This window comes from Amphiura filiformis, chromosome 7, assembly GCF_039555335.1.
Source record: "Amphiura filiformis chromosome 7, Afil_fr2py, whole genome shotgun sequence".
Taxonomy (NCBI): domain Eukaryota; kingdom Metazoa; phylum Echinodermata; class Ophiuroidea; order Amphilepidida; family Amphiuridae; genus Amphiura; species Amphiura filiformis.
In genome coordinates, this window is record NC_092634.1 from 11,557,454 (window position 1) to 11,584,524 (window position 27,071).

At 35.0% G+C, this 27,071-nt stretch overlaps 1 protein-coding gene across 1 annotated transcript in view; it reads left to right on the top strand.

The window, feature by feature from the left end:
• Positions 1–1,622: 1,622 nt before the first annotated feature.
• Positions 1,623–27,071, top strand: part of LOC140157635 (histone-lysine N-methyltransferase MECOM-like) — a 73,059-nt gene continuing 47,610 nt past the window's right edge. The window contains exon 1 of the mRNA XM_072180873.1: positions 1,623–1,854. Within this exon, the coding sequence (XP_072036974.1) occupies positions 1,752–1,854 (103 nt within the window). The 5' untranslated portion in view covers positions 1,623–1,751. The remainder of the gene's footprint in view (positions 1,855–27,071) is intronic.

The following is a 27,071-nucleotide window of genomic DNA, read 5'->3' on the forward strand; positions in this document are numbered from 1 at the left end:
AAGGAGATCGGAGCATTTTTTCGAAGTTTACCCACGTGGAGCCCAAAATTTGACCTTTGACCTTTTTGCTTATAACTTGAGAATGGTACATTACAGATATGACAAACTATACTTTTTCTGAATCCTTAAGACTAGAGGAATGCTATATATGGTATAGTTTTTAAAAAAGATTAAAGCAATTTTGAAATTTGACCCCTGTTTGACCTTTTTCCGCCAAAAAATACCTTTCCACCAAGTATATTTTTGGTATGATGTTCAGGGGACATCTCTAAAATGTATAATTTTTGATTTTTTTCAAGATTTGGTCCTTTTTTGACCACAAAGGCATAACAAATCCCTATTTTTTCGCTCGCTACGCTCGCAAATGGGACTGTTTGGGCCTTTGGGGAGGGGGTTACGGGCCTGTTCAAGGGGAAAATCTTCTGATGACCATTTCATGATTAAGCCCAGGATCGAGTCATATCGAGTTATTTGACTTTGCCCACGCCCAGTTGAGTTGAGTATTCTTTTTGTAGATGTAGATAAATGTTTCCGAAAAAGACTATAAAAATATCAGTACGTGTCCGATGTGTTCAAAATCTGTTACATTTTGAAGGTATTCAAATTGGTTCAGATTTAAAGGGCTATATAGGCCTACCTTTTCATAATAATTATATGGATATCATATCATAAACGTGTAATGAATGACAAATACTAGTAGCCTAATCATTAACTTTCAAAACGCAAAAATCAGCCCACTACATCAGACAGAAGAAATGTTCTATGAACATGATGAAGATGGTACACTGTGTCTTAATATCTTCCGATCTCGTATAAGAACCCGTTTTTGGTTTTCTGACTTCGTAAAGTCAAACGCGGTATTCCACAAGGATCCGCACTTGGACCTCATGGTTATACAACAACTAAAGTTCTTCTTCAAAGCATATTCCAAGATCATGTGCAATATTTATTTTGCCAGCACAGGACTTGACTGTAAAATGCACATTTTGATCAAGAATGATGATGATGATGATGATGATGATGATGATGATGATGATGATGATGATGATGATGATGATGATGATGATTCTTGTTCATGATGATGATGATGATGTGATGTCGATGATGATGGTGTTAGTGATGGCGATGAAGCCGACGAATGATGATGCATGATGATGATGATGGGTAGCACCAAGCACAACGATACTACCGAACGTTATTTATTACTCAAATATTAATTTTGGAATGTGTGTATTTTTGCATAAATCTTAATTTTTGCCACCATAAAATTCAAAACTTTACTTCAGCACTTGGGATGCGCTCAGGTGAGCATCTCGTAAATACGCCCCAAGACGCTTTCGCCCAATATGCATCACTATGCGACTTTACCAAAGCGATGAAAATAGAAAAATATTTAATTGAAACAATAAAAATTAATTACAGCAGCCAACTCATGCTGCTGTTGATGATGGTTATCTCGCAAAAACGGAGACTTGCTCAATTGTTCCATCAACAAGGTGTTTTTGCTACCAAAATTATAAAAGAGAGGCACATATAAATGCCTGAGGGTTCGAAGACGGTTCCTCTACGCATGCTCGTTCCCAAAGTGTCGGTATAGTGTGTATGTTTTAATGCAAGGCCACTTTACGTACACATGGACGGACACTTATATGGCATTGTACACACGTTTATATTGTTACCATTGGTGGTGCTAATTACCCTCTATCTGGTGTATTGATACGGCATTGTAACCCCAGTGACATTATTCGCACATGTATGATTTTAAGGAGACAAACCGAGGAACGGGAGAATTAATCAAGTTATCTTATGCGTCAGATATGAGATCTAAAGGAAGGGCCCGTAAACTCGCCAAAAGTAAGTCACTTTGATTTCATATTGATTTTTGTCTAAACCGATGAAAAAGTTTTCCGTAGATTTGTCGTATCATCGCCAGTGACAGCGAAAAGTGGCGAAACGAATGCGGGGACGATAGCGATAGTGAAATGCTTGAACACTCGTCTCGCTTTTACGCATACATAAATGTACCGTTGTAAAAAAGATGCATGCTTTCTTGCAGTAGTAATAGCTGACTTTTTGTGCCAGCTATGTAGGAAATTAGGAATAAGTCCAAAGGCCAATTCGAGCAAAATATTGTTTTTCATAACAATAACAAAGTGTAAGTCATACATGATGATTTGACATGTAGGGCTTGTGATGGGAACACATGGACATATTGCACGGGTCTTCGGGCTGGTGGACCTGCCTTTGCGGGCAGGTGTGTTTGCATACGGTGGTAGCAAAATTTGGGCGGACGCTTCTCAGGTGTTTTTGTTGCCATTTCGGAACATTTTCTCAAAAACTTACAATTTATTTCCGTGGATATCAAATTAGAAATGTATGGCAGATAATCATTGTTTTTAATATGGTCTAGAAGGAGAACCTCTTGAAAAATTAATGAATCGATAAGCAATTAATAACTTTCGTAATAATTATTATACCACTTTAATACCAGGTACGAACCACCATGCTAATCACATCGTTATGACGTTTTGGAAGTGTGATTGATGACCGGCATTTATCATGCATCGGAAATGATCAAAAAACATCATTATATTATCTATCATTTTTTATTGGCATTTAAGATTTCTATAGGAACAGTATTATAAATGATGTACATCTATATACAAATGCTGGCCTTTATAAAAGAAAGCTATTAGAAATTGTCCTTTTATCATTCAGAGAAAAATGATGTCCCTTTTAGGTGTCCTTGATGGCACGTTAATATCTAAAGTGATCGAAATTGATGAACTATAAAACCAAGATGTCCTTTTCAAAATAGAAAATGCATTGAATGTATAGAAAATTAAGAATACAATACATGACACAAATGATATAAAGGGTAATTAAATTAGTTCACAGTTACACTATTAGTAATTTATTTAAAAGCGTAATTTTGGCGGTAAATTTGGGAATCATCATCACCAATTATCATAAATATGAATGGTGGTAAAAAATGTTCGCTGTCATGGAAAAACCAAGTGACATGCAACTTGCAAGATTTTCATATATATTGCTGTAGTTGCTGTTGATGTTGCTGTAGTTGTTACAGTGATGTTGCTCTCTCCCTCTCCCTCTCCCCTATCACTAATCACTAATCTCCTCTATCCAGAACTGTTTGCATCATCTTGAAGTCTACTTTCTATGAAAATACGCTTGAAATTGGAGCTATATACATGTAGATATTAATTGTTCATTTGGTGAATATAGTCTTGGTAACATTATTGTTGATAAATACAGAAGTACACCATGGGACCGTTTGCATGTGTAATATAATAAACGTGAAACCACGTAGGCATTTTACCAAGAAATATGTCTTATTATACGACATAATATTTCTGTTTCATTCAACATTCATGTTCAATGTTGCTTTGTCAGAAATTATTGCCCAAACTCGAAACATTTTACCCAGAACTTGTTTATAAATAAGTTCTGGGTAAAATTCTTCCGAGTTTGGGCAATAGTATTAACTGTTTTATATCATCTTTTGTTGCATAATATTAATTCGATTCTGTGCATTTCTATCTTTTTCTGCAAATCTGTAAGCTGACCATGTAGTATATATGAACTGACTTTATACATTTATTATTACCACGATGATGATCAGAATGATGATAATAATAATTATCACTATGGTAATGGATTATATCCATTGAATGTTGAAACTATTGATGATGGTGACAATAATGATGAAGATGATGTTGATGATGATCACTTAGATGATAATTAAGAGGATGATAATGATGACATTCCTAATGACTATTCTGTTCTCCTTTCTGATGCTGATGCTGTTGATGACACATACAAAAATGATGATGATGATGGTGATGATGATGATGATGATGATGATGATGTGATGGTGTGATGATGATGAGCAAATGGATCATGGATGATCATGGTGGAGGATAAGGAGAAGGAGGAGGAAGTTGATGATGATTTTGGTGATGGTGATATATGATGATGAACCCTAAATGATCATATTTGAATAATTTGCATAATATTTAAGTCCTATTCCTGTCCTATAAATTTGAGCCCCTGGAGGCATTACCCCCATGGCACTGGATGTAGTCAACCGTGAGTTCGTGTGTTCAATGTGTTTATTAATATGACGATGTAATCACCAATTATGAATAGCGTTATTAAATATTGGCGAGAAATATGATTATTTAATATATATGACTCTTTGATAAGAGCCCAACGACGCTTGCCATATTACACGCTTGCCGAGTGTCAGTGGTGGGAGGAGCATTGCGCCCGCTGCATAAGCTGAAACTTTTTTCCGCATGCTTCAACTGATAATTATTCCTTGATGCCCATTCATGGGTGTTCAAATTGAGGCAAAACCAGTGACAATTAGTCAAATATTAACCCTTTATCAATAGGAATTAAACAATTAACATTGATCTGATCGCCTAGATCATTTTTTTTGTCTCCATAAGTCAACATTGATACCCTCTACACTTTATGAAATTTCATTCTTTTTAAATCGTGACCCCGATATAGGGGAACAAAAGAGTCGTATTTGCTTTTAATTTACTTTTTAATTTTATTTTAAGTAGAAAGACATTCATGGTGTATTTTTGTATTAAATAAAACCAGTGGGAAAAAGGTTTGTTTATCAATAATATGAATAATGGGGAAATAATGAAAAGAAAAACATGAGAAGCATCTCTCATCATGTGGGGATGATGATTACATGCCTGCATTGATCATGTCTGTCTTTGCCGCGAGGTAAGGATGAAAACACTTATCAGCCTTCTTAATAATAACTTTGACTAAAAAATATCTTCTATATCATGATTTATAGACTTGTGAACATCTTTCATTTTGGTAGCAGAGGGGAGAAAATTGAATGCTTTCCTCTGTCGCCTTCACGCGCTTGTCTCGGAGTAGCACCCGTGTTGTGAAGGAACTACGGTGTGTGGCAAGACCAAGCATGGTCGAGTGTGCATTTTGTAACTCGACCCGAAAAGGAAGGGGGTGTAGGGGGAAGAAGAGATGCTCTCTGTTTTTACGGTTAATGAAGAGCTGACGGGATAAGAGGGGATACGGGAAATATTGCTTTGTTCATACTATAAGGTTGCTTATCCGTTTGTAAGTGTGATACATCCGCCTGGCCTAATATAGTGAAAATTAAACTGAGCCTGTGCTGCAGGCACCCCCAGTCATGTTTTTCATAAAGGTAGCGACCCAGGTCATTTGAACTATGAAAGCATTATAGGAATATATAGTATCAACTTAGCCATTTCTAACGAGGAACTTAATCCAATGACTAATTGGGGTATTTTGAAATGAACATGACCAATAATAAAATGCATTCAGACAGTCATATTTAAACCCAATACTTGCTAGTATAGAGTTGACAAGGATATAGACATTTCAATTTTTACTAAATTATAGCCTACACCTTTCATTATGTTACGTTAAACCCATTGTAATGGTTTGTAGTGGCATAGCCATGGCAAGGGGGAGCGGAACCCCCTGTAGGACACCTTGGAGTGGGGACCATGATGGCCCCCCTTCGTTGGGATGCTAGCCGCCATTTTGGATTTTTATTTGACCTTATCAAACTTTGTCCCCTTGTATAAAAAAACGTTGCCTTACCCCACATAGCCCCCGGAAAAATCCTAGATACTCAACTGATGGTTTGAAATAGGGACTTTTAACTGGACGTTTGATGAAGAAGGTTTTGTTATAAGTTCATGGCTTGTTTAAGGATTCATGAGATGAGATTTCAAGCGAGATTCAAAACTGTTTGATACTAGTAGTAGTAGTCCCAATTCTATTGAATATTTATGTTGAACTGTTTGCAGTATAAAATCTGATTATCTGAATATCTTTAGACTATTTGAAAACAACATTTGTTTGAGACAGCGTGCTAAATTTGATAACAGATTTGTGAAAGTCTGCTCCTCTGTTTTGACATATCTTGTCTCATTTGAAAAAGAATAATAAATTTATTACCATCCTATTTTTATGGCGGGGTATTCAAGTTCATGTCTCGCCATGAGATCTACATAACACACGCTTCCCCCGTCCCACACTGGATCACCTGTTGCACACAGCCGTCAGTTGTTTGTCTCCAATGCAATAAGATGAACTCTCAATTGACAATAATAAATTTTAACCATTCTATAGCAACGTCACAGATCTTTTCTAAATTTCTACGATGTTTGAATGTTTATGAAATTAGCTGACTCTGAGACTGTGACAAAATATATAAATAATTTGTATGAACAAATTATGAGTTTATATTCAATGTTTGGCGGTGTTTTGACTATCTTTACTCAGTACTATTTAACAGTTTCTGTTAACTCCACTATTCTTCCCGTCCGCCATATATTCAGGTTTCGAGATAGCTTAGCTATTTTTCTCGTGATCATGTGCCCCCAAGGAAATGGTGTCGGCAGTAGACCGGTTACTCCCTAGCCGATTGTCATGGTACAAACATCGCATCTAGTTACCCCATTGCATTGTCATTCCATCCTATCAATTTGCTCACTTTTTCGTGCCCTCTCCGCCACCCGAAAAAAACACATCTTTTTTTTTCTGATGCTCTATAAAAACTGAGAAAGTTGTGCAGTATTTTAGCAACCGGCTGGCTGAGAAAGGAATGTTGAGGAATTATTGGAGTGGGGGAGAGAGATTTTCGACTTGGCTGCTGAGATTTTGGGATCGGTAGCTAGCTCGTGTTATAGGCAGGTGAAAAGTGAGATGATACTGGAGTTGTTTACAAGTTCACTGTCATGACGGACATGTTGGAAGGATCCATTGATGTTTTCTCAGTGGGAGACAAGACTAGAAATAATCCTCACAAGCTCTCAGACATTCTGAGGCAAAAATCGGCAGCCATTTCGATCAGTGCAGTTTGAAAATTTGAGGTAATTATACTCACCCAGAACTGTCATAAGCTTATTCAACATCATAATCATGATTCACTGTGCATGTTAGTACGTGTTTAGACTTTAATGCAGCAATTGTATCCTGATTGTTTTACAGCCTGAGGGTGCTCAATGTCCTTATAAACATCAGAGTCTAGGGAATTGACCCCAATATAAGGACATGCTTAGCCTGTGGCCAAGTCCTTAAAGCCCATTTAAGTGTACTTTGTACAAATCCTGACTTCCTTGTCCAGTTAAGTCTTCGTCAACAACTAAAAACAACTATGCCCCAAAACATAAAATGCCCAAAATTATATATTTTACTACTAATAGTACTTTTCCATACTGATATATTTGATCAGACTGGCTCAAAATTTGATACAAAAAATTGGAAAAATTATAACAAAGCAATAAAAAAAGTTCAAGAAATAAATGCAGAGAACTTGTAAAGTTTAGTACATCTTGAGGGCATATGTATAGGATACCGAACAGGAAATACCCCGGTTTTGCTCCTTTTCGCCTCATTAAGAATATTTGCTGCGGGCTACTCTGAGGATTATCGGAGGGACAACCACAGGGACCTATAGGTTCTACTTTTCTTCAGTTTTAAAGCTTAACTATATTGTTTCAAATTCTACAATTTGAGTAAAACTTTTATGATTGTGGCTGCGTGTACTGTTGGGTCAGGTATATTGTAGCCTGATTAGCTGACTGACACCCTCTGGCTTGATGGTAAATAAGCTATCATTAAGGTTCTTGTAAGTTGTGTAATTATAATCCCATGTTTCAAATATAAGCCCGCAACATTGTGCCCACAAATTGACTGAAATTCGCCAGCGAAGTGCAGTGGTTATGTAACTCCCTAGTAACTGGATCACACACCTTTTGGAATTGATAGTACATGTCATAGACTATGTTGCGATCATTTCGATCGTGGTGCAGAACTCAAAAGTGTGATGCAGTTGGCATAGTGATAATCAGATTACACATAACACTTCGCTGGCGAACAGGCTGTAATGTTGCAGATGTTCTTCGCTCCTCCTAGACCCGCCATTGGAAATGCTCATACATCACTATAGTTGTAGGCCCTTTAACATTTAACTTTGAGGATTCCACATAATCTTTGATGGCTGGGACTTGTAAACATTCATAATTTATCAAATTGATGCTTACTTGCTACGCCTACATTCAAACATAAGTTTTTGATCAAAAACTTGTTCACAAAATTGAAAAAAAATTGTCTTTCCCCAAGCCAGGCGCCTGCATGTAAAGTTGATTGTACAGACAATCTACAAAGACCATCTTAGTGTGAATCTTCCATGTAATTGTTTCAATGTGTGAAAAGTTACTTGTCATTCTCCAAAAATAAGCGTTGCAAATTCTCTTCAATTATCCTAGTCAAAACTTAACTGTTTCCGACATCTTTAGCAAGACATACCCCACCTAAATCCATGCAATGCACCCATATTTCAAATCCTTTAATAAACTGGTAATAACAAGATAATAACTAAACATCAGCTTAATCCTACCATTAAACCCCATTAACCTAGTAGTAACTGGTACCGAGCTAATGGGGAAATCAACACTTATCAATCCTTCAACTAGAGTTAGCACTACCTGGACAGGGGCTTAACTGGAGTTAAGATAGATGCAAGCCTTTCCTTCCGATCTACCAGTCCAGGAAACTATCGTAAGGCACTGGAGGAAATCGCACTGATTTGCCACTTGTCAAGTTGGTGTCTGTATATCAGCGTTATCTCTGCAGACTCTTGAACAACCAATGAAAAACAGCAGCTTTTCGTCAGGGGGTAGTTCTTAGTGAAAAGGTGGTACGGAATGTGCCGCAGATGCATTTTTTGCCTTTTTGGTATAATAAGTTGCAATTTTTTGAAATTTGGCTGAGAGATAGGTAGGATGGTTTTTTTCTCCAAATTTTCCACCAAATTTTGGAAGTAGGGGCAGATTTTTCAGTAAAGTTTTAGCACATTTGCTGAACATTTTCCAGAATGTTGCAAATTTACCACAAGTTTGAACAGAAATAATTGAAAATTAGTGTATTTTTGGGTCTCTTTTTTGTAAAAAATTGGGTATATTTGGGGGTATGGTTTGAAATCCCAGTCACATTTCCCTACCTAAACTAAATCGAGAACCCCCCAGCCAGGCTTTTCACTAGCTCCTGATCAATTTAGTTGTTGAAAACTGTCCACCAGAGAGTCACCATAAAATTTATTTTGAGAACAAAATTATTAGCAATAGTGGAACTTCAAGATGAATTTAGGAAAATGAATTATAATTTTTCAAAATTAATTTATATTTGGAAGAGAATCAGTAAAAATAAATATGCTGGATATTAAGAAGTCAAAGTTGAAAAGGATGTTTTTAAAGGGATGTTAAGATAAATTAAAAATGGAAATACTTGTATACTAAAAACTTAATAATATTATTATTTTTATGCAAATTGTCTAATATTTGCTGATTTACAAAATTGTACAAAATTGCATCGGTTCCTTACCGCATTGGTTACATTATGAGAAGTCAGCCATAATTTTAAAATATTGAACTGAGCAGGATGCAATTTGAAAATTTGTGAGAAGTCACTGTAAATCCAGAAATCTAGCCGACTTTATTAATATGTATACAATCAAGAAAAGTGAAAAGTCACCACATTAAAAAGTGATTTTGAAAAATGGAGTCTCGTCTAAAATTGCCTACCCCTAATTATCCAGTCAGTGCATTCAGCAGAAAATACTGATGAATTTATTTCATATCTCGTTACATTGACCTTCTAAACATGGCTGCCAATGTAGTAATGTGAATATTATGTGGAACAGGAAAAGTATAATTCAGGCTACTTAATGTGCTTAACATGCTTAAGGAGCTTGCCGTTTTATAAGGAGTCGTATCAGGCAGGAGCTGTGAGAGGCTTCTCCTTGATTTTTCTGTGATCTAGTTTTAGCACCACAGAATTTGACACATATTGGCCTAAAATCAAATGACAATAAACACTAAGTTAAGGAATCAAGAATATGTGTCAATCCCATTACCATACACTCAGGAGGGGGCAAACATGGATGTGCCACAAACATAGGTTGCATTTTCGGCAATTTGCTATATTTAATAATCAACTAATTACAAGACCTCTTCTGCATTGAGGCTGGCCTTCCCTTTTAAAGGGAATTTTTTATTAAGACCAATTTTGGAATATGGATGGGTCATTTTGTACAAAAACTGTAGCCCATTTTTGTCAAACTGTAGCCAAAGTTTATGAAATTTTTGGAAAATAAAACTTTGGGAATTTGCATTAAATTTGGCTGAAAATTTTGAGGTTCATAGCAATGGGTCCAAATTTCTGGGCAAATTATGATATTGATGGATCCCCTGGCTGAAATTTGATACACTTTTGATACACCACTTTTGATACGTATGAAAAATGTATGAAAAAAAGGTATTTGAATTGGAACCCTCATTTCATACACTTTTATGTATCAAAACTGTATCAAATTAACATTGCATACACATTTTATACATATCAAAAGTGTATCAAATGCCAAGATAATGTATCAAAAAAGTATCAAATGAAATGTATCCTTTCATTTCATACATATTTGATACATAATTATATCAAAAGTGTATCCAATATGTAACTGTATCAAATCAGGGTTCCAATTTAAACTGTATCAAATGAGTGTTGACATTTTTATCCTTTCATTTCATACACATTTCATACATAATTTATATCAAAAGTGTATCGAATATGTAACTGTATCAAATCAGGGTTCCAATTTAAACTGTATCAAATTAGCGTTGAAATAATTAACCTTTCATTTCATACACATTTCATACATAATTTATATCAAAAGTGTATCGAATATGTAACTGTATCAAATCAGGGTTCCAATTTAAACTGTATCAAATTAGCGTTCAAATTTTATCCTTCCTTTCATATCATACACATTTCATACATAATTATATCAAAAGTGTATGAAAAATGTAACTGTATCAAATCAGGGTTCCAATTTAAACTGTATCAAATTAGTGTTGAATTTTTATCCTTTCATTTCATACACATTTCATACATAATTTATATCAAAAGTGTATCGAATATGTAACTGTATCAAATCAGGGTTCCAATTTAAACTGTATCAAATTAGCGTTGAAATTTTTATCCTTTCATTTCATACACATTTCATACATAATTTATATCAAAAGTGTATCGAATATGTAACTGTATCAAATCAGGGTTCCAATTTAAACTGTATCAAATTAGTGTTGAATTTTTATCCTTTCATTTCATACACATTTCATACATAATTTATATCAAAAGTGTATGAAATATGTAACTGTATCAAATAAGCGTTCCAATTTAAACTGTATCAAATTAGCGTTCAAATTGTATCCTTTCATTTCATACACATTTCATACATAATTATATCAAAAGTGTATGAAATATGTAACTGTATCAAATCAGGGTTCCAATTTAAACTGTATCAAATTAGCGTTGAAATTTTTATCCTTTCGTTTCATACACATTTCATACATAATTTATATCAAAAGTGTATCGAATATGTAACTGTATCAAATCAGGGTTCCAATTTAAACTGTATCAAATTAGCGTTGAAATTTTTATCCTTTCATTTCATACACATTTCATACACAATTTATATCAAAAGTGTATGAAATATGTAACTGTATCAAATCAGGGTTCCAATTTAAACTGTATCAAATTAGCTTTCAAATTTTATCCTTTCATTTCATACACATTTCATACATAATTGTATCAAAAGTGTATGAAATATGTAACTGTATCAAATCAGGGTTCCAATTTAAACTGTATCAAATTAGTGTTGAAATTTTTATCCTTTCATTTCATACACATTTCATACATAATTTATATCAAAAGTGTATCGAATATGTTACTGTATCAAATCAGCGTTCCAATTTAAACTGTATCAAATTAGCATTGAAATTTCGATCCTTTCATTTCATACACATTTCATACATAATTATATCAAAAGTGTATCAAATATGTCATTGTCACTGAAATCATTGTTCCAATTTAAACTATCAAATTAGCATTAAAATTCTTATCCTTACATTTTATACACATTTTATACATAATTATATCAAAAGTGTATCAAATATGCTACTGTATCAAATCAGCGTTCCAATTCTAATGCTGGCCAGCGGGACCGCCCTATTTTTGATACATGCCATTTGATACACTTTTGATATAGTGTTTTTGATACACTTTTGATAGTTTTTTATACACTTTTGATAGCTTTTTGATACACTTTTGATAGTTTTTTGATATACTTTTGATACAGTTTTTGATACACTTTTGATACAGTTTTTATACACTTTTGATACAGTTTTTTATACACTTTTGATACAGTTTTTCAAATTTCAAAATTGGTCCAATCAAGCTTAAAAACAACAAGCAAACATTAATGACCCCAAAGTGACGGGGTCAAAGGTCAAATTTTGAAATTAGTCTAATCAAGCTCAAATTCAACACTGCCCTCTACTGCCAATGCTGACCTCTAGCACTTTCCCCCATCACGGAGCAGCTCAATGCACTTTCCCCTATCAACGTTCAACATTACAACACAATAGGATAAATGTGTGAGAAACCCAACCAAAATGAAACATACATACACTGTACATCAGAGGGCCTGCTTGGAAAGCAGTGCTTGTCACTGAAGTTGTTACCCTCAATAAAGAGACAAAAAAGGCTACCAATAACAAAAAGATCTACTATACAGGCATGTGCTATATTCATGCTTAATACATATATACAATATACATAGAGGCCCTATATATAATATATAGTAAGCTTACCTTATCAGAACAAAGTCAGATATTTCCTCTTTAATCACAGTCCCTGATTACAACTACATTGTAACCTAATGTGCAGTCTACAAGCATGTTTGTATCTTCATCATGATAAATAAAACACCATAATTTGCTCTAAAATACAGTACATTTCCAAATGCAAATCCTGGTGTTAACTGCATGCATGCCACATGGGCAAATTGGAAAATGATGAGTCATTATCTAGACATGTGATCAGTTATTGATACAGTTTTGATACACTACAAAAGGTCAGTTTATGAAAGCCCAATTTGATACACTTTTGATATACCTCTAGCCACCCAAAATAAACTAAGTCCAATTTAATACGCTTTTGATACACTGTAGGCAGCCAGAATTTGACCAAGTCCAATTTGATACACATTTGATATACCTCTAGCCACCAAAAATTAACTAAGTTCAATTTGATACACTTTACATACACTAAAAACAGGCAAAGTCCAATTTAATACACTTTTGATACACTGTATGCAGCCAGAATTTGACTAAGTCCAATTTGATATACTTTTGATATACATCTAGCACCAAAAAGTTAATTTTGATACACTTTACATACACTGAAAAACTGCAAAGTCCAATTTGACACACTTTTGATACACCACAAGCATGGCCAAAATTAACTAAGTTCAAATTCGATACACTTTTGATACATTTTTGATACAGTTAGGTGGTATTTGATACAGTTTTGATACCCTATATTTTCAGTTGATACATTTTCAATACACCCTTTGTATATCAAAACTGTATCAAATTGCCGTTTGATACAGTTTTAATACACTTTGATACACTTTTGATACACTTCTTGCTGTATAGAATTTCTGCTAGGGTCCACTTTCAAATTGTCAGTGGCACACCCCCTACTCAAATCAAACTTGAGTACCCCCCCCCCCCCCTGGCGTTGAAAACTTTCAAAGATCCACAATGGATTTGACCCAACAGATGAGGTGTTCATAAGCACAGTTGTAAGCAAGCAAGATATTTTGCTAGCTTCTTTGCTTACAGACTTGAATCAGTTTTGTTTCTAACTTATCTTGCTATAATAACTATAAGTATGACTCAATTCAATATCAAATATCAAGGCCTATGATACATTACCAGGCATTTTCCAGAATTTTGATCTTCCATTTATTGAAAGTTTGTTACCAAAGCTTGTCTTTAGTTAGATCAATATCATGAAATCAGAAAATCATGTCAATGAAAAATAGTGTTAACTTATCACCCGATATTCTTCATATTAGCGTTGGCTCATTGTTGACACTAATCATTCATTTTGGTTCGTCAAGTCAAGTTAATCAATAATCGCTGCTCATTGTTTCTTTGATTTCATCCCCAAATTTCAAATTTGATCCCGATTTTCCATTTTTCAGTACCAATATTTGAATGTCACTACTCATCAATCATCTTGATTTCCCATTGACTTTATTCCAGATTGTATGAGATAAGCATGCAACAATAACAATACATAAACCGTATGTCTTTTTAGCTAGCACACAAACCTATCACTAGCATCAGTAGCTTCTCGTTATATGCGTGTATTTTGTGCGGGGCTAATGACTGCAGAGTGCACCACACTGTAGCTATCTCATCGGTGATCTGCTCTATCTTGCAGGTGTTTCATGAGGGGTTTTGTTCGCTAAGCGGGTACAATTAACCTATGGGAGTATGCATGAAATTATGACAGGAAAAGTTGGTGTACCATCCTTTGTTTCTTGCAAAGATGTCCCAATTGATGGTTGTCTTTGTTGGAGTCTCTGCTCTAGGGTTTGGATATAATTTTAATTAGGGGAGGGGAGGGGAGGGGAGGTGATCAAAGGATTTGTTGATATTTCATCAGCAAGGTGTTTAAATAGAATCTTCTGTACATGTAATGTTTGAATGTCTAAGGCTGTGACTTGGGCATGGAACTTTGTGCCTTCTTCTGAATGTGCTAATAAGAAATGCTCAGTATGCTGAAAGCCATAGTTCATATGAAAGCTCATGAGCTATTCCAGTTGAAATCCATACACCCCCTGTGGAAGACAAGACTTAAATCTCCAACACAGGCAGTGTAGATTTCAAATGGAGTTACTCTTCTGTCAGGTAACCCCATTTGAAATTCACACTCACTGTCTGGAAGATTAAGGTCATATCTTCCATAGGGGTGTATGGGATTCAACTGGAATAACCCATTCTGCAGGTCCATTGATCCTAAGATTCATTCTAAAGCTAGATTCTGAACACAAATTCAAAAGGTTAATTATTTAAGTGGTTCATTATTTAAAAATCTTATTAATTTAAAGGTTCATTATTCAGCAGAAGGTTCATTTACTTCATAATCATTTATTATCCAGAAAGCTCATTGTGATGATGATAACACTATAAATTTGAGCTAATTTGAAAGTTTGTTATTCAGAAAGTATTTAAAGGTTCATTAAAAGAAGGTTCCAAATTTCAGGATAACATGCCTAATGATTAATATAGACTTCGTCAACAACTTGTCTGTCTAGTCTTATCTTGAACTATTAATTCTTAGTGTAACTTTTAATGGTTTGACTGTATTATTCTAGGTTCTGAATCCCAGGGTCTGAATATACCTATCTGTATTCACATGTCATTTTCGGAATAGATGTCTAAGTTAAATACCCTGTAATTTTGATAATAAAATTCACCTGCACATGGTTTGCTATCTAAAAAGCAATTTATTAATGTCAATTTTGTCAAATGCTTTTTGCCGAAAGCAAAACAATTGATAAAACAGTTGCAGAAAGTTCATGGCAATGATAACAGTGCTTACACTTCATTTACTGAGCATTATGGATGCTATATTGCAGATAATTAAACCAATTTACTATCTGTAATCATGATAATAAGATTCTTAATAGACTAGCAGCTTCTAAAAATCAGTTTTGCCAGGTAAATACACCCAACCTGGATTGGAAGGAGCCCAATTTGTTGATTGACATTGGTTTGAATTTCTACCAGATATTTGAATTTTTAAAGTTAGAAATGTATGTGGAAGAGCAGAATTGATCATGTAATGACGCCGCAATGGCCCAAATGTGAGAGTCATTTTCCAGATACTAAAACAAAATCAAAACTGCATAAAAAGTTGTTCAGATGTGTCACTTGGGCTCTTTCTTTACTACCCGTGGCAAAGCAAGTCACGCATTAAGGATTCACCCATTTAATCTATTACTATCTTCAATTTGTGACCACTATTGTGTGAAATATCTTCAATTTATACTTCCTTTAGTGTGCATAGATCTGTATCCCATTTCGATTTAGCCTCACAAATTCAGTGTCGCATTCTTAGAGAGATTCAATGGACCTAGGACTCGGTTTTACACAAACGAATAAAAACAGACTAACTTAATTGATTTTGAACACAAAGCTTCCCTGTCTTCTTTACAAAATGACGATACATTACTCCAATGGTAATAAATCACCCCTGCTTTGACATGCAAGAATAGTTCGTGATTGCAACGGGACTTTTCGCTGGCGTAAGTTAGGATTCGTATGGATTGTTTGTATTTGTTATTATCGAGATCAGTTTCATTTAAAATCATGATTCATCATTCATTTCTGCAACAATGCTTTCCCTAATTGTACTAATTATTATAATCTGTTCAATTTCAATTGGCATGATACTCTTATTTTTCATTGTAAAGAATTCTGAATTCTGCTGGTGCCTTCTCTATTGCTTTCAGAACAGACACTTTAGATACCTCAAAAATTCATAAATTTTAATTTGTTATTTGATATTTTCTTTCATTAGTTCATGTATTGTCTACCTTTGATTAGTTCCTGTCCTTGGTGGGTAATCTTTTTTCTGTTTCAAAAGATTTTGTTTTTCTGAAAACACAAAAAGAATTTCACTTGACATTGTAGGTAGTATTGGGTATTTGTCCCTTCTCATCTTTTAGACCCGATACTGAATACCTGAGCCTTCAAAACGTGGGTGGCGTAAGAAAACATCATGATCTTTCCACGATTCAATATAGCGGAGTCTTTTGTTTTGATCTTCTCTGATTGGTGAATGTAATTGTGTGTACATTAACTGTCTCCTTACCATCTCTAGAGGTCAAGGGTCACATGCGAGAGAGGATGACACTTGGTTGAAAGTGATGATGTTTAGGCGGCCATCTAAATGCTTTTTGATGAGAGATGGGCTCTTATTACCAAACCTGTTGATCTCATTTTACTCACACTATGGATCACAATGGTCTCATCCCAATGGCATAGTTCAATAACCTCAATTAAACAATCATAGTGTAAAATTTGACCCCAAGTTGCAGAGTATGAGTTTTTGTACCCAAATTGTCAAAGGTCATTCAATGAATGTGCAAATGTATTGGGGTTAACTAACTGTGGCCTTATAGATGAGCATATAGTGGATCCTAGCGTCAGAGTCTGGCTTAGTTGATGAAACAAGAGGGATTCATTACTGTACATCGTTGTAACTCCTTAGGTAATTGATAATGGTATTATGTTTAGACTTAAATTAAGAGAAAGTTTTTGAACTTGAGAGGTTTCCAGTTCAGAGATTGGTATTTCAGAATCAATTTGGGCTTATCTAGTAGAATGGTAATCTGCGCAGTTCCTATGCTTAATTAGATTGATGTTATCGGAGCGTAGAGTGCTTGACTGAGCATAGGATATGGACAACATTGGAATTATATTATGACTTCTTTATTTAGAAACGGACAACATGATTTCATGTTTGTAGAGTTACACTCTGTGAAAAAAGGGTTCTAAAGTATTCTTAACCCCATGAGAACTACCTACCAATTGGCTAAAAAGAAGTTATCATTATCAACTGGACCAATCAGGAACATTGTTAGAATAATTTCACCATGCAAAAAGTTGGGGTGAATTATTTGCAAAGCTCCATTCTGATTGGTTATTAAAATGAAGTTATCATTGAATTGACCAATCAGAGGTAATGTTAAATCGGCAGGTAGTGCTCAGGGGGTAAGCTGTCCTGTAGTAGAACTGTAAATGGTGCTACAAAGAACTGAAAAGGGTACTGGAAAGGCTAGAAAGAAGCATTTTAGACCTGACAAGTTCTGAAGTGTCAGAAAGAACTATTTTTGGGTTCTTTCCATTTTCAAGAACCTTTTTTTCTTAGGGGTTCTACATACAGGACAGCCAAGAACCATTTTTCTAAAGAGTATACATGATATCACTAACAAACATGAACTATTATGGGCAGACTTTTAGCTGTGGGTGATTCCAAAGTGTGTTCTTGGAACTGTTTTGATAAAAAAGTGCTTTATGTATACATTGATTGGTTGTTTGAGTACATGGACCATGGACAGAGACATGGGTGAATCCTTAATGCATGGCTTGCTTTGCTACGGTACCTGGTATATGTAGAAAGAGTCCAAGTGTGTGATTACAAAACACAACATTAAAGTTTTCGTACACTGCAGCCTGCAGTCGTATAGGTTCCCAAGACGATTTTCCACAATTTTAGCATGCTGCCAAATGGCAAACTTTCCCTCCAAAAACCAATATTTCTCTGGAAGAAGCTTCCTGATTTCCACACTTTCTTCCAGGCCTAAAACGTGTACATCCATATAAAATGTTTGTATACAATTTAACCTTAACTGCAACCACTGTGTGTGGACATTTGTAGGTATCTTGCACTGAACACTCACAAAATCCTTGACTATGTGTCGTTTCCTGAGACTCTTTACATTTCCTGTGCGTTCCCCTTCATCATTTTAATGTTTCCGCACTGTACCATAATTCCTGACATTTTGCATATCTCCCCAGAGTCTCTGGTGCTTTGTGACTGAATGGAGTACGAGCGAGACAGAAGCTGGTTGACTGCAGAGATTTACATCAAAAGCGGTTTTGCTTCAGTGCAATTTTCTGAAGTTTTTAGTCCAATTTTCCAGGAAAACACGTTTTCATGCATTCATAGCTTTAAATTGCTACTTTATCAATTCTTATTTCTGCATAAATTTATTTGCACTGAAAGACAATTTGAAATAGTTTGAATTCAATTTTGTATGAAAATTCAAACTTGTTCATCACTCATAGCGCTATTTTTTATTATTATAGGTTAGGATTAAAATGTTGGCTTGTCCACACCTTTGTCACCATGCATAGGCATCAATCTGGGGGTACAGAGGGACGTGTCCACTCCCAGTCCCCCACCCCACCCACCCATTTTCAGGCACTTTTTGACAATTTAGGCTGAACCCGCCCCACATTTTAAGACCGGTTTCACGCTAATACCCCATTGTATGATACAGAGTGCATAGCAGTATTCTTCAACTTCACTTTAGCAAGTACTGAAACAATAGCAAACATTGATGTGGTATTTGCAAAGAAATATTTCTTCCAATCCTTGACATGTTCTGATTCATATGGACAAACAATTGACACAATTGTCTTATTCTACAGAACAAGCTAATTGTTCAATTTCTGTGAAAGGGGGAAATAGGAATACATGTGGGGAAGTTCTAAAAGATGAATATGACCGACTGTGACTGACAAACAAACACAGACAGACAAATACTGTCATTTTGCTGTGTGGTTCTGATGTAGCCGCAGTTTGTAGCCCTCACAGACTTAGCGAGCGTCTAGTGCGAGGAACCGAGTGCGTAAGACGCAACCTCTCTGGATAGTATACTGATAGCAACGGAGCCCGAAAATAGTGCTAATTCTGATGTTGGTTGTGTATGTTTTGGTTTTGGTACTCTTTGGTACAAGGGATGAGACTTGTTGGGACACATATAATTGATGATCAACAGGGAGAAACATCTTCAAGATTGCTCAATTCCCTGCTCAATTCACTTTCAAAACAATCAATTCAATGCCATGTTCCAATATCTGTGATGCCATGCCATGTTTGCCTCCATCCATGCAATGCCAAGTTCAGTGTCTTGCAATAGGAAGAAGCCAATCCAAAACATTTAAATTCAATTTATTGTCCCAATATTGTTTCCACCCAACAACCATGACAACAGCAAGTGGTATTTCCACATATTTGGACAATTTACGACTATCATTTTGATGCTGATGAGAAAAGAAAACTGGCTAACATTGTCCCTCACAAATTATGAACTTGGCTGTGAGACAGGTGTATAGCAATAGAGTGAATTGATGACAGATTGAATGCCTCTCTCATGTCTGCAGTCAATGTGTGGGATGATTTATAACTGGGATGATATTTCATGTACAGTATCATTGTCATGTGCAACAGGTAGCTGCTTTTGGTATCTTGGTACCTGTATGATAATTTAATCACTCATAATCCTGACAAGTTTACTCCTCACAGATTGCAGTTCCTGGTACCATTTTAACTTGTGTTGAATGCATCCTATTTTATCAAGCTCACTAAAACTTACTCGACTTAGGATTTTAGAGGGTTAGCATTTTCATTGAAAATGTGAGGCAATGATGTCCCATTGTATTGGACTAGGCCTACAATATTTGTAACTGTACTTTAGGCCAAACAGCCAGAGTGATTTGAAGGCCTACTGCTCCTTGAATTACTTAGTACATGGATGTATGTAAAATATTTGTGTCAAATATAACATATTGGTATACAAAAATAGTAAATTTTATTGTATTCCACATTGAACAACACACTTGACTCTCCTACAGCAGTGTTTATCCAACTCTCTTGATCAATGGAACTGCTACCAGAGGATGGAGTTATTGAACTGCGCAGGGTAGAGTACTAATGTGTCCTCTCTAAAGTTTGTAGCATGTGCTTTAACATGAAAAGTAAGTCAGAGGCTATTTAGATTCTGTGCTATAATAACGTTGGCGTGCACATCAGCCACTTTCACTGTTGATCATATGGACTAAAACCAACAATGTGGACAAATTTCCAGAAAATATTAACAAAATACACCATTCAAGGCATCCGATTCATCAACATGAAGGCGTGGACCTAAAAATAAGCAAACTAAAGAGATGCGATTTCAAATATTGTGGTTGGAGCCCAGCACACATAACACTGTTTGGTAACTCTTCCTCCTCACCAACTTTCTACTTTCAAAGCTAATATTTAGAAAACAGATAAGAGAAAAGAAGGGAGAGTGTTTGACTTGCAGACAGGGCCAAGCCGAAACTCAAACAATACTGCAGTGAAGAGAGGGTTGGAAGAAAAGTTTGAAACCATAGACAACAGGAAACAGCTTGAAGAAGTGCACTAAAATGTTTCCATAATCCTATTGTTTGATGGCAAAATATTGACTTATTTCTTTATGCAGACCCATTTGGGTTTGCGATGACACCCATGGAAATGAAAGGAGGGGTGCAATAGTGATGCCACATTGAATGCTCAAACATTGAGTGAGTTACATGTACATGTATGCTCAAAGATGCATGCCACTATGGGCAGAGTGGGCAAGTCAAATTGCAGAATTTGATGGTATACTGTTTTGACATTATAATCATTCAAATTTATTCAGAATTTTTAGACTTAAAATTTTCAAGTTGGAGTTAGAAATGGAGTCAAAAGTAATTTAGTTTGAAAACGTGCATGGAAGTTAGAAGGAGCCATTGAAGATCAGATTGAACCTTCAGGGTGATTCTTAAAGTCAGATGAATCTAGACTATCATTAAGTGAATAAACTTAACCTTGGGGTCCTTTCACAGACACTTTGTCCACCCTGAAGATATACCACTCTTAGCCGGTTACCCCTGAACTTCTCCCCCTTCCTTTTATAGTCCTAAACCTTGAAGATACTTGAATGTTACTCAATCCTGACTACTGTAAACTTATTAATTAACCTTGGGGTCCTTTCACAGACACTTTGTCCACCCTGAAGATATACCACTCTTAGCCAGTTACCCCTGAACTTCTCCCTTCCTATATCAAAATCCTTGAAGATCCCTGTTACTCAAGTTCATAACCTTCCAACACCTTTTGTTCCATGACACTTGATCCAGTCAAACTGTTCAAAATCTTCAAACATTCAACAAACCAAACAACAAAACATAAGCCTAAAGCAAAGTTTGCTCTTTTCATCAAAATCTACCCCTCTTTTCTTCCAAAGCCACACATCAAGAAGTTCATACCGGAAGAAAGACCAGCGCTTCAAGAAGATTCTTTAAATAAGGTCCCTGACTCTGATTGCAGAGCTGATTAAGGTGCACAAAAGATACCCATTATCACAACAATAGAGTGATCAAGAATGTTTTGTCCTCATTCACCTCAAGTTTAAGCTTAAACAATTACCTCAATGAAATTTTATTCTTCTCTTTTGATTACTTTAGCTGATAATGTTTGGGTGTCACTTATTTCTGTCAAAAGTTTGTCAAATTATACCAAGGGTCAGTAAGCACTTCACACATCCATGTACCTTTTCAAGTTCAATGTGTTTTGTAGACTCTGGCTAAACTTGAATGGCCTTAGGGTATAATCCCAAGGGTGTAATCAGCTGTGTCAAGAGTCTAGTCCAGTAGTATTCTGGATTGATGAGTTTATGTAGTCTTCTGTTTTTGACAAGTTTGCGAAATTATTTTTCTGCAAAAGCTATTACTTGTGATGAGTTTTGTTGGTTTTATTGATATTATCAAGAACATGATGAAATTTTGTGGTTAATGGTTCATTACCAGAAGAGATTTTATAATCAGATTTGTTGCCAAATTTAATAAAAACATCACATTCCTGAAAGAATTGAATTTGTAAAAGAATTATGATAATAGGAGACAGGAATCAGTTGTTTTGGATTTAATATGTTATATTAGTTTAAAAAGATGGCCCTACAGACACATGTTCAAAAAATTAAAGTAATTATTTCACCATCTTTGCTTCACTTTCAATTTTAATATGACATAATTTAATTTAAATTGTTATTTTGTCAGCTTGCTTTTGCTTGTATTGTTTTGCTCACTTTCCCAATAAAGATGAATGAAATAAAGAAATGTTTGCTAACTGGTTCTTTTCACCATCTTATCAAAACTTTTCAGACTCATCAGTCAAAGATGTCACTATTCAACAAGCATATGCATATTAACGAAGATGCTTGTAGGGCAAACATCACTGAACATAATGGTCTTGTAATTGTATTAAAACAGTATTCATTTAGAAAACAGTATTGATTTCAGCATTCATAGATGTAAATCAAGTTCAAACACATAATGAATACTAAGTGGTTGCTATTTGGCAGCCATGAACCCAGTGAATGTCCCCAGTGACCATGTCGCAATTGGAGCATTGTCTCAGCTATTGTTTCATTTATATACTCATACATCAGGGCGCAGTTCTTTAACCCCAATATGTTTGCACATTCACAGAATGACCTTTGAATATGTTAGGTACAAAACTCATACTCAACAACTTGAGGTCAAATTTTGAGCTTTAATGTTACATTGAGGCTAATGAGCTTTGCCTTTGGATATGAGAATATGTTGTGGTAGTATTCATGATGATTTGATGGAGAAACATGATGGTGTTTGGTCAGTGCCCTGCCTGCCCCCAGGAAGGTCTATTAAGATCGTGCACCTTTTACACAAACTTCTTTCACATTTTAATGAATTGATTTGTAGTGACGATGAGTTAAATGCTTTTTGTTTTGACTAAAATGTTTTATGTTTGTTTTAGTTTCTTTATGCAAATTTTAGCCATAGTAATCAATCAATTCAAAATGGCTGACATTCTGAATCCCAATCATGGTTTACTCATTTTCATTTTCAACTTAAAAATTCTGATTATTTTTCATCATATTCTACTAGAAAGGAAAAATAGTAAAGTCAACAAAAATGACCGACCTAGTTTTAATAAATTTAGAGTTCATTTACAGTGTCTCAACACCTAAATGTAAAATAACCAACAAATTACACAAAGACCTCTAATATTAGTTCTTTTTCACCCCCATTTGGGCTTGTTTCTGATTAAATGACTATTTACAATTATTATATAGCTCTTAATAAAACACCCCACGGGCTTAAGTTGTTGTTGTAACTTAGCTGAAGTCATTTTCATAAAAAGGGTAATCAGAGAGAACAAGTAGCATATTTAAGCTTAACTTGGGTTAATTTGCATCGAAAAAATTTGTTCTGGATCAGTGTGTGAATTGAACTGATTTCATACTTTGATGAGCAGAACACGACCTGGCCTTATGCATGTGTATAAATAGCACCATGTATACTCTATGATATCTACATTTGTATCTTGTTAACTTAAAATGAATAATTTTCATGTGATTGACTATCGATACATATTGAAGAAAAGAAGCAAATTTCCATAAGATTGTAAACAGATCTATCAAAGTCAGACACATGCAAGAATTACTAGGTAAATCAACAAAATACATGTGTTAAGTCAGGGGTGTGAGAGTAGACTGTGTACTGCCTGTTTCAGCATAGACTTTCGGTTATAATTATATAAAACTATGTGACAGTGAATGTCCATTCACCCAGCGAAAGGGTGCATTCTGTTTTTGCGGAAATATGACCTGTAGTATCCACAAATAAAAAATAAATAGCATTATATCAAATCCATCATTACACTTCACATGGAAACATCATTGTCCCAGTCCATCCCTTTTTAAAGGGATTTTTTATTAAATACCCTACCATTTCAACATCTACTTCAAGTGTAAATCTTTGGTCATATACACTGTTTATTAAAATGCTTTTATACAAAACGCATTATTTCTTTCTAATAATGTCATGTGTGCATCGATCCACTTCAATTTTAATTTTATTTCAATGATTAAAAATCTAAGAGCAAACAAATGCACACCCCAACATACAAAATTGTTTTATGAAATCCTAAAAACATCTCCAAATGGAAAAGTCAACAAAATGTAGAAAAACAACACAACCAAATATTTGCCTCAAAAACATATCTTTTATTTATCACACGGCACTCAAATAATATGGTACTTCCGAAAATCTCCCGGCTTAACCTTCTTTACACCTCATACACAATATATTCAAGTCTTTGTATTGTTTTGATGTTCAGAAACCCAGTTAATTGCACTTGGATGAAGTCTTTATCTAACACACTAACTAACCAAGGCTACACTCTGCCGTTGTTTCCTGATCTCACATTTTTTGAAAAACACTGAAGCAGAAAATGATCTTATCAACTTGGTGGTGAGTTAGCACCTGGAATTCCTACGTATTCGGCAGATGAAAAAACAATTTCTAGCACTATTTTGAAAAGGACAATAACTATAGACAGTTGGTGTCATGCAATTTTAAATTATCAAAAGATTATCAACAATAGGATTATAGCGTATATGATAATATAGTTTGGCGCATGCATTGGAATGACTTTGAGCTTGTACTTGTTGAGGACCAGCCAAAAAGCCACAGTGTTTTGAATAGATATATGCGGGCAGGTTTTCTTTTCAAAAACTTTGAAGCGTAAAATGATTTTATCAACTACTTAAATGTAGATGCGACCGGCAGATGAACAAACAACAAATTTTTTGGCAATTTATTTGGTATATGGTTATTCAAGGTGAAGACAAGTTCAGAATTGTGTGGTGTCAAAAAGAAATAATATGTTGTATGATTGAGTACCTTCTTCCTGACAATAGTGTAGATATGTCTCATTACAAATGATTAAGTTGTTAATTATATTGGTGCGATAAAAATCTATGTGTGTTGGGAACCGTTTATTCTTAAATTGAGCAGTAAAGTAATCCATTTTAACTTGTGTGACAAGAAAAGAAACTAATGTTAGTGTATTCCTATGAGAACTTTAAAATGCTGTGTTTGAATTCCACACTATGCCAGTGTGTGGATCCCACTCTATACTGAAAAAGTACATAATTTAGGAGTATGGTACTGTCTTTTTAAAGACAATTCTTGTTTTATTCTTGTTTCAAATTTATTCTGCTCTGCTCATGAGGCACAACATCATACTTCCAAGAAGACACAGAATTTAATGGAAATGTTTTTCTTCATAGGGGGTGTAGTATTTTCTGGAATAGCCCAACGCATGCATGCTGAGCAGACAGCAACTTTACTCCTGGAATATTGCATATCACTATTTTTATGCATATTTAAGAAAGACCAATTGTTATTATTTCCCTTGAGTGGACTCAATCGCTAGACAAACTTGACTCCCTCATAGTCTGCTCATACACGCACATGGCATACTTATTTTCTATCATTTTTGTGTACCATGATTAACCTTCTGAAATCAACTGCCACATATTCAATTTTTGGAGAAAAATTTTCAGAATTTTGAATTTTTTTGATATTTTTGATACATAAATGGAAAAATTGGAAAATATATAAGAATAAGAACAAACAGTTTTAGTATAGGTTCAGTAGTTTTTTCAATTTTGCGGATTTTCGTGAAAAAATCATTGACAATGTGATGAAATATTGGTACATGCCAGAGAAGATATCTTACACTTCCCACAATGCATTTCTTCCATATCAATTTTCTGTACTGATTTGCTATCTAGTGCAACATGGTCGATAGTGACAAAAAGTACCTCAATGAACAGAGCACATCCAGATCTTGCAGCTTCTTGCAAAATATGTTTATTTCTTGACTAAAGGCCCATGTTTAGCCAGTCTATTCTTAACATGAAAACAAAGGATACCTGTACAAAGTAATAGGAGTGTCATTTACTGTAATGAGGTGATGCATCATATTGCAAAGGATTCTGGGAAGGGTAAGATATCTTCTCTGGATACATGTATGCAAAGCATCAATATTGAGAGAATTTGTACGTAATCCCTATGGAATGTCTACCAAATTGTACATTGGACAATACAGTCCTGTGCTATGTACAGATCCATTTCCTTGAAGGAAACAAGAAACATGACAATCTGCAATCAGACATTGCTAAAGAGACTCGCTCTTCAGAGTTAATTTCCTGATCTTGTCGTCAAAGTGGATAAGATACAAAATCAGTTAAGCATCTGATTTTGGATTTTTTTCAGGGGATGGTAACTTTATAGGCTATGATGTTTTTAGTAGGACATTATTGTAATGAGATATGGGTTGTTGTTGGTGATGGAGGATCATGAAATGGCAAAATGTGGATTTCAGACATTTTCTCAAAACCTCATGAAGATCATTTTGGTTGTGAAGATCATTTCGGTCATGAAGATCATTTTGGTCATCAAGTCATACAAATTTTCAAACTAGTTTATACAATACATGTAGGCCTATGTCTTGTGCTTGCCTTACACATAGGATTGGATTTAGCTGTTTAACAACCCCTCTGAACATGCTGCATAACAGAGTTCCCATTGGTTTCATCTCAACTACAGATATGTTCTACTGGGATCAATATATTTTGAAACTGATTTATAAGAATATTGAAGCCTACAGGTTTTGGTATCTGTAAATTTGTACAC